The following is a 10,393-nucleotide window of genomic DNA, read 5'->3' on the forward strand; positions in this document are numbered from 1 at the left end:
ATTGCCACGCTATAATAACAGAGCCCCGATATTAGTAACACTTTAATATGCTATCTTATAAATCTTGATAATATGATTCATATTAAAATAAAATAAAAATGTTTATAAAATAAAAATTGCGCGTATTATGTTACTCGTCATTCAAAGAATTCAGAATAAGTTATTCGAATTGTACAATATTATAAAGATAGTAAAGTATGTTATTATAATTTCTACAAAATCTTGTACAACCATACCCCAAAAATTTACGTTTCATTATGAGATAATTTTTTCCGTTCATCAACCATCGATTATACTCCTTTCAATGTAAATAATTCACTTATACTCTAAGGCGGATCGGATGTAATCACGAATATGTTCACGCATTTGCATCCGATTAAGAGAGAAACGCTCGGTTTCATAGATTTCTTCGAAAATTTCGATCTTCAGATGATCGACCAACCATCTCACCCACAGTGAGACATTCTCTCCAGCTTTGTCGAATAATCCTGTCGTATGGGTTTCTTTGTCGATAGAAGTGATGTGCGCGGATTCCTCGTAAAGATCCGATAGAGAAGAGAAGCCTAAATATATCCACTACCACTTTCGAGATGGAAGGGCGATGCTACCCTATCGATACACTGGATTGCATACGCGTGTACACACACACACACACACACACACACACACACACACACACACACACGCGCGCGCGCGCGCGCGCGCGCGCGTACATATAGTATGTAAGTTCCGTGGAGAAGTCGACCACCTTGAGTCAATGGCGCAAACAATCCTCTCATTCTCCGGTATCGCTCGATGCAGTCTCTCGGGAGTTGGTTAGAGACAAAGGCGGAAATAAATCGCAGTCCACAATGGCTTTCCTTGCTCGTTTTCCCCGCACCGTTCTTCGCCATTTACAACAAATTCTCTCTCGCCGATGATCACGGCAAGTCGCCGTTCTTCGCCGTTCGTACATCCGCGTTGCGGATTCTGGACAACTCATTGCCAAATGTGCGAAACGATATTATCGACTTGTTGTGATGTTCTCGTTTTTTTATTATTAGCGCAAAGTGAAGACAGAGCTAGCTGCATTAATTACAATTTTTTCTCTATTTACATCATTAGTGTTATAATCTAAATAAAATAAAAAATTAATTAACAGAATTAATGTAGTAATTTTTAGACTGAATTATGCATCGTCCTTTTATTAAAGAAATTTAATCCAATTTATGTAACTAGAAATTGGTTTAAAGTTTAGACTTGCTACTTGTTTTCTCAATTTAAAAAATGTTTTAATTAATTTTTATATGTATATAGCGTAATGAAAGATGGACAATAATCTTTTCTTTTTAAGATTAATGCATTTCTGAAGAAAATAATTTTATAAACAATTATGCCCGTCAACTGAAATAAAATAATTAACTTTATTCAATTACGACAAAATTACGAAAGTACTCGAGCATTATTGATATAGATGCACATAGTAAAATTATGGAATTATGTATGCGCGCAATTGCACGATCTAGAAATTAGTTTCCAACGTTTCCGTTCGTATCACTCGTTCACTGTCACACGGCGAGAAATACAACTGTAATATAGGTATCGAAGCTCGGACTCTGCTCGACAGTAATATATTGCGACGATGCTTTATCGTCATGGATTAGGTTTTCATAGGCAGTAACGTGAAATATCTCAAGCTTCTTTACTGGGGTGCACGGCCAATAGTAAAAGCTCTATTTCTGTAGCAACCAATGGCAGTATTTTCTCTTATAGACTGTCTCTCGACTCTGTTACGCGAAACAATAATTTACCGCATTTTACTGCGTCTATCAAAACTATAATATTTATTCGTAATATCCGACTAGGATTTCTATTATACAGTACAATTATATAATACAATTTTCACGTTTATTTTATGATATATTAACTTGATATACGTATAAATAGGAATATCTAATAAGACATCATTGATATATTCTTGAATTATATATGTTATATTATATATGTCTTTTATTATTGTGCTTTTTTTAACAACTTCGGTTTTAATCTTTGTTTTTAAAAAGCCTAAGGAATGGGAATATTGATTTAAAGTTTATCAAATAAGGAACTTTTATTCTTTACTCTTTTAAAGTTTAAGTTGCCGAGAATTATCGATATTTAAGATTATCTTCGTAAATAAACAACGTATTTAAAAATGTTTCATCAAGTTTTTGTTAAAAACTTTAGCTAAAATCTAGACCAGATGGTAAAAGCAAGATGATGCTATTGTACCTTGCAAAATATAAATTTTCAGATTTTTTTCGACGCATCATGCGGTCGACAAATCAAATTTCGACGCGCCAATATTCACATTTAGTGGACTCTCGCGAGAAATCTGACGAGAGAGAGCATTTGGGGAAGTGATCCGGACATTACATTGCCGCGTTTTTGTGCATCGTTCGCATTTTCCGCCGGCCGTTTTATGAAACGGAAGCCTATCAAATTGCGCGAAACGTCGAAGGGGGATTTACAATTTGACGATCGCGCGTCGCGTCGAGAATGAAAATCATTGCGTCCGTCGTCGCGGGACGTTGGTAGCCCAACGCGCACGTTAATGTATAAACGGGTCGAGCATTGAATCACCAGGTGAACGCATTACGCATTCGCCAAACAACTCGGTCATCGTAAATCGTACCTCCAGTGGTCGCCCGCTCATAATTTATCCCGGTTCTATTCACGTCGCTTTTCCTAAATACAAACGGTTACGCTTTAAACATTACAGAATGACGAATTCAAGGTGGTCGCGAAGGTTCTTGATTATCGGATCGGCTGATCATTTTGACCGAGATAATTTTAATAATTTTGATTTTATGCTGGCAGCAAAACGGTTTCTCTCTCTCTTATATCAATTATATTGCTTTTTGAATAGTGATTTTATGGGTGCAAAACACGAATGCCTGTATTTTAACATTTTCTCATTTAAAATATTGGAGATATTTATTTTTTAAGATATTTAAATTGAACAAATATAAATAATAAAACAAATTTATATAGTAAATCGAAATTTCATCAGATTTTTAACAAAATTGATTACAATAGGTAATAGTAAAAAATAACAGTTAAATAGTTTTTACAGCATTTGACATAACACACACATATGTATCAGATATAAAAATATTGTATATAAAGAAGAGATAAGAAAAATTTACTTTACAATTGTGAGAGATGATATCATTAATAATAATAATAATAATTTTCATATTTAAAGGGGCAAAGAAAAAAAATTGAATATGTTAAAGACAATTTTTATTTTTTATTCACAATGAATGAGCAATCCTACAAGCCGAAGGGTGGAACGGCGTTTAAAATTGATAAGTCAAAATGTGTCAGTTCAATCCTCTTTACGGAGCGGAGGATGTCTCCGGGCGGTATAAGGTTTGCTAAATCCATAGCAGATATTGAGAGATTTATCATATCACTTTTTTTCGCCGTTATCTAAAGGAACATTTAAGGAACAGGTTTCCGGCCATTACGTCAGGTTTTTTTTATAGATCAGTAAGATCGATATCAAATTGATCCAAGAACACAATCTTTCCGCTCAATTTTATAATTTACATGCAATCAATATAGATGTATCATACATTATAATTACATCATTATCGTTTTTCTTGTAGAGTAGAATTTTGGTTTATGTAAAATTTTGATCAAGCAAAAAGAGAGAGAGAGAGAGTGAGAGAGAAAAATAGAGAAATATCTCTTCTTAAGTTTCCAATAACTTCATCAGCTGTCGCCCCCAGTTATTTCGAAACGAGATCGTTCGAATACCGAGAGCATCTCTGCTACCGATTCTAATCCATCAAACCGTCTCGTTGTTAGGGACTGTGGCCTTATCTGCCGCGAGATATAACCAGCGAGCATTCGACGGAACAATCTCATTACTGGTAGGCCATTATCTGTGCGCCCGTCGGGTAATTTAATATAAACGCACTAATTGGAAAACTCCGTCTTGGACGCGTCTCGATTACAGTGCGCGTGCTGATACGGTCGAGCAAAATTGTTAAAGAGCAGAGCAACGGGAACTATATCTTTTGAATATTAATTGTACCACATCTCTTTCTCTCTCTCTCTCTTTCTCTCTTTTTATTCTTCTTATTCGTATAGCAGATCGGGTTCAAAATTGAACAATAAAATTTTACTAAACTTTAAATGTACACACTTTGCTGCATTATTGCTTGCTATAATAATAGCAATGTAATATAGATTTATAGGTGGAAATAAATTTCGTCGATAAAGCTTAAATTTATGTAATTTATTTATATTATTGAATATCCAGCTGTATGATTCTTATCGTCATCTCTGATGCGTTGACGAGTTAAAACGTGAAATATAATCAATTATGTATATAAAATTATACATGAATATGTATATAAAACTATGTATAAAATTAATATAAAATTATACGTAAAATTATAAATGAAGAATAAAAGATATGTCTATCTATTTGTAATAATATTCAATCTAAATTTGGCATTAAATGCTTATAAAATCATAGTAAGTATAAAAAAGCTATGTAATCGCAAAATACATTTTAAAATACATTTTTGTAAATATATCTAAAGCGTAAATTACAGCCTTCGATAGGCAAGAGATATTTTAAGGCATGCTGTTATTAAGGCCGATGGCGACTAATTGCTCTCCCAGACGGATGCAATGTTGAAGAAGGATAAAGGTGAAATTTCTTCGTAGTCTCTCCTACTTATCATTAAATTTCCGATATCGTAATATATTAACGACAGAGTAATATTATACACACAGTTTTGTATAGTAATGTTGTATAGTAATGTACAATTGTATAGTAAAGCAAATTGCAAATGATTAAGTAGAGAATAAGACTTAATTCGTTAAACGCAAAATGAAAATTTAGAGAATGATGCTGACCAAACAGGAAAAATCACACGAGGAATGACCATACGTCGCCGCGCAATTTTCATCAAACTTCGAGAGCGGCTATAGAGCTTCAGCAAAATGAAACGTAAATATTAGCTGAGCTGCTCCGGTAGGCCAACTTAAAACTCTCTCGTCGGATCATCCTTGTATTAATAAAGATGAGCGCATACTATACACCAGGCACATTATACTAACTTTCTGAAGCTCCAAGCTCCAACTTGTGCGAGCGCCGTTGAAGCGCCAACGACGTAGTGCAGATTTCGAAGTGGCCGTCTTAGCTGTTTTATGCGTTTGATCCTGTCTCGCTTTTATTCTTGTTGAATAAGGCAGCCGCTAATTGAATTTAATAATGTCAAAAATAATTTAATTCTTTTAAGTAAGAAAATTTATTTGTTATATTGTCTGATATTGATGCTTGAATAATGACAATTTTCTGTTGTTGTAATTTTTGTATTGTATTTATATTATTATTCCGTGATAATATGTATATAGAGTGTATATATAATCACTTCTTGTCATATTTATAAATAAAAATTTTTGACAAATAAACTGAATTAAACAGAGATAAAGAAACAAATAATAAAATTAAAATTTTGAAAGTATTATATTTAAATTTATATATAACCATTTATTTAACAATACAGAAATTTAATTAATTATATATAATAATTTAACTATGTAAGTTATATATATTGTATATATATATATATATATATATATATATATATATAAATTGCATATAATTATCACATTAATATCTGATATAAATTAAATCATACACATAGGAATTTACATTAAATTCTTGTTAAATACTTTCTCGTAACTACTGTTCGTTGCTATCATCTTATGATGTCGGTGGAAACGCTTCGTAGTCAGAGAAGTCAATTAATTAATGCATGCACAAACCGTCGCGCACGATTTCTGAGCATGGTGACTAAACTCAGCTACTGATTTCTTGAGTACACAGTAAACAGAGATAAGGGAGTAGTTCGGGTTAACCGCTGAGTAATTGCACTTTAACCAAGTTAAATCGTACTCCCGTTATTATCGCGAAGTCGAGATGTTACGCGGCGGGTCTAACCCGATCAAAGCAGTTCGCCGAAGCTCTGTTCAGGATTTCTATAGAATTGATTTCTATAGAGACTTGTACTTTATAGCAATGTGTAACAAAATTATATCAAAGATTCGAACTTATCATTTTATATCAAGAATAGTATAATCTTTTAGTTCTTCTCAAATAACGAGTAATATTTAAATATTTACTTTATAATCGTTAGCTATTTATTATTACTTGATGCATCAAATATATAGATTATTATTTCTGTAAAAGATAAAATATCTTGATCTCTGAAAAAACTCAATGGATTCTGAAGAAAATGCAAGCTTGAAAGAATCGAAACATATTTTTCTAGAACGAGATAAAAAGTGACAATTATCATTCTGAATGTTATCGGATAGTCTGGAAATTTTTCCTATTAATTGCGAAAAAAAGATAGATGGCTTTCAAAAATCTCATTACGTCAATACAAATCCCGGGCCGCATTCCATCTACTTATGTACGATTTATCAGTTGTTACGCGGCTGTCCGGTATAAAAAGTTGCTTTATCGAACGCTTATCGCAGAACCCATTATAATGCTCCGGCTTATTGTATGCTGAGAGAAATAAAGTAAGCTTCAACTGATTTGCATAATAGCCTTGTACTGTATCGTCCAGAAAATTCTGTGATCTCTGAATCTAACAATACATATACGATCCGGAGATTACTCGAGAAAATATGCGCTTGCGCTACGACCGATTTCATTAAACGGATTTCAATTATCGTAATAATGCTATGTGTGTAATCGATATATATATACCGATATGTACTTTTTGCAATTGTGAATCGTATCGTGAATCGAATTGTACAATTTAATTTTCTGAAAAGAAGATTTTTAAGAATTCATTTATCAATAATCAATTTTTTAATTCAGAAATGACATACGTTATGTTTATGAACCCTATATACTTAATATTAGTAGAATATTGATGATTAATTTTATCATTTAGATAGAGTGCATATGCATACGCATAATTAAATATAGAATTTAATTACTCTACAGTAATGGTTGTAATTAATTAAAAACATTATACGTGTACAACGCCAACGATGACAGTACCAATGTCAACGTGAAATGTTTACTTCAACCAGGAAATCGGTCATAAAAAGGCGGGATCGCCATTCGATTCGGTGTTGCGAATGACTATAACGTCTCCATTTCCGCGCGTTTACATTTAAATCGGCGCATTAGCGACTGCAATTTCATTCCAATTTACAACTTCACAATCCCCAGTACGGATTTGGCGGATGAGTCCTTCACACTCGCGATATATATTCGAACTCGCGACTGTGTATGTGCGTGCACAAAATGAAACGGTGTTCGGTGACAAAAGTACGAATTTCCGCCGGTAATTGAGCAACTTCTCGCGTGTATACGTTTGTGATATTAATTGTCCGTTTGTCATATTCAACTGAGTATTCTATGAGTAATTATATATGTTTAAAAACATCATTTTTTGATATTCTGTGTATGTGTTTGAAAATGAATAATTATCTCATATAATAAATTTAAAAACTTTTAAAAATATTAGAAATGTATATGTATAAAAAATAAATAAATAAATAAATAATTGAATAAATAAATAAACAATTGAATAAATAAATAAATAAATAAATAAATAAATAAATAAATAAATAAAGAAATAAATAAATATATATATATATATATATATATGTTCCGTGATTGTAGCTGTAATGGTGAATGAAACATCTCTTAGTTCCTGAAGGACTTATTGTTGAAAGGTTCGCGAACTTCCATCGACTTTTTCTAAAGATGTTACAGAAGGTAAGAAAAGTCAGAGAGGAAGAGCTGGACATTTTCTATATAATGATTACACAATAAAGACACAGATAGACTCAGAAAGAGGGAGAAAAAAAAGAAAAGAGAGAGAGAGAGGGAGAAAGAAAGCAACGACAAAGTGGGAACGCGAATAAAATGCAAATGGTTATTACTTGATTCTTGGACTGATGAAATAGACCGAAAGGAACTCTTCGAACGACGGTTTACTATCTATTACCAGACGACGATGGGGAGATGACAGTGCTTGTGCAATTACTCGTCGACTGTTTGACGATCTACTCGAGGGCAGAAAGATGGACAGAGGAGATTGTTTAAAATAATTTTGAAATGTCCTCCAGATAGCGAGTGCACTTCTTTCTCGATTCAAGTAAGACAAATTAGAATTTCGAGTCCGTCACATCGCAATTCTTGCTATGGCATTAATGAATAATTATATGTGACATTTTATTCTATCGATTGCATGTAAAAAGAAAAAATCTTTGTATATTTCTAGAAAAAAAAAAAATTTCGTTATAAGAGAATTGTCTGAATATTAAAATATATGTATTTAACATACATATTATTATTATATTATTATATACAATTGCATATATATATATATATATTTTTTTTTTTAATATATTGCTAATTACATCACTGACGAGATCGGTGGTCATGTAGTATCGTTATCGCTTTGGTTATCATTATCGTTATCGTTAATTTACGATTATTTACATTTACAAGCAAATGTTAAGTTGGCTCTATTGTATATGTATGTACATTAGCTAGGATATGTACACATCCATTACATCTAGTTACATCTAGTATATGTACATACATATTCATTAAATTACTAGCGTAGAGTAACGTACGTATGCGTGTGTGTACGTTAAGTACGCGTGTGTGTGTATGTCACGTGTCGTGTGTTGTCGTTGTCATCGGTCTAGTCAGGTCTGGTTTCGGTTGAAGTTGAAGTTGAAGTCGAAGTCGAGTTGACGTCAACGTTAACGTTGACGTTGACGTTGACGTTGACTTTGACGTTGACGTTGACGTTGACTTTGACGTTGACGTTGACTTTGACTTTGACGTCAACTTCAACTTGACGTTGACGTTGACGTTGACGTTTGACGTTGACGTTGACGTTGACGTTGACGTTGACGTTGACGTTGACGTTGACGTTGACGTTGACGTTGACGTTGACGTTGACGTTGACGTTGACGTTGACGTTGACGTTGACGTTGACGTTGACGTTGACGTTGACGTTGAGGTTGAGGTTGAGGTTGAGGTTGAGGTTGAGGTTGAGGTTGAGGTTGAGGTTGAGGTTGAGGTTGAGGTTGAGGTTGAGGTTGAGGTTGAGGTTGAGGTTGAGGTTGAGGTTGAGGTTGAGGTTGAGGTTGAGGTTGAGGTTGAGGTTGATGTTGATGTTGATGTTGGTGTTGGTGTTGGTGTTGGTGTTGGTGTTGGTGTTGGTGTTGGTGTTGGTGTTGGTGTTGGTGTTGGTGTTGGTGTTGGTGTTGGTGTTGGTGTTGGTGTTGGTGTTGGTGTTGGTGTTGGTGTTGGTGTTGGTGTTGGTGTTGGTGTTGGTGTTGGTGTTGGTGTTGGTGTTGATGTTGATGTTAATGTTGAGGTGGAGATTGAGGTTGAAGTTGAGGTGGAGGTGGAGGTGGAGGTGGGGGTGGAGGTGGGGGTGGGGGTGGGGGTGGGGGTGGAGGTGAAGTTAAAGTTGAAGTTAAAGTTGAAGTTAAAGTTGAAAGCAGTGGTATCAACGCAGAGTACTGTTCTATGTTTAGGTTCTATGTTTCGGTTCTATGTTTCGGTTCTATGTTTAGGTTCTATGTTTAGGTTCTATGTTTAGGTTCTATGTTTAGGTTCTATGTTTAGGTTCTATGTTTAGGTTCTATGTTTAGGTTCTATTTTTAGGTTCTATGTTTAGGTTCTATTTTTAGGTTCTATGTTTAGGTTCTATGTTTAGGTTCTATGTCTAGGTTCTATATTTAGGTTCTATGTTTAGGTTCTATGTTTAGGTTCTATGTTTAGGTTCTATGTTTAGGTTCTATGTTTAGGTTCTATGTTTAGGTTCTATGTTTAGGTTCTATGTTTAGGTTCTATGTTTAGGTTCTATGTTTGTGAGTGAGTGTTAGCGAGTGTGTGAGCAAGTGTGAGTGAGTGTGAGTGAGAGTGTGAGTGAGTGTAAGTGAATGTGTGAGTGAGTGAGTTAGTGTGTGAGTGAGTGTAAGTGAGTGTGTGAGTGAGTGTGAGTGTGAGTGAGAGTGAGTGAGCGTGAGTGAGTGTATGAGTGAGTGTGAATGGGTGTGTGAGTGAGTGCGTGTGAGTGCGAGTGAGCGCGAGTGAGTGTGTGAGTGAGTGTGAGTGAGTGTGAGTGAATGAGAGTGAGTGAGCGTGAGTGAGCGTGAGTGAGTGTGTATGAGTGTGTGAGTGTGTGAGTGTGTGAGTGTGTGAGTGTGTGAGTGTGTGAGTGTGTGAGCGTGAGTGAGTGTGAGTGAGTGTGAGTAAATGTGAGCGAGTGTGTGAGCAAGTGTGAGTGAGCGTGAGTGAGTGTGAGTGAGTGTGAGTGAGTGTGAGTAAGTGCAGGTATGTGAGTGTGAGTGA

The 10,393-nt window shown here is 34.6% G+C and overlaps 1 protein-coding gene across 1 annotated transcript; it reads right to left on the reverse strand.

Annotated features, from left to right (window-relative positions):
- Positions 1–8,787: 8,787 nt before the first annotated feature.
- On the reverse strand, positions 8,788–9,105 carry LOC138941615 (protein FAM170B-like; the record flags this gene model as incomplete). Its single annotated transcript, XM_070311442.1, has 2 exons — positions 8,788–8,870; positions 8,991–9,105. Coding segments are annotated over 2 exons (198 nt in total), but the record flags the coding sequence as incomplete, so codon positions are not given.
- Positions 9,106–10,393: the final 1,288 nt, after the last annotated feature.

Source organism: Polyergus mexicanus, unplaced genomic scaffold (assembly GCF_030449975.1).
Source record: "Polyergus mexicanus isolate NDT 795.1 unplaced genomic scaffold, iyPolMexi1.0 SCAF_19, whole genome shotgun sequence".
Classification (NCBI taxonomy): Eukaryota; Metazoa; Arthropoda; class Insecta; order Hymenoptera; family Formicidae; genus Polyergus; species Polyergus mexicanus.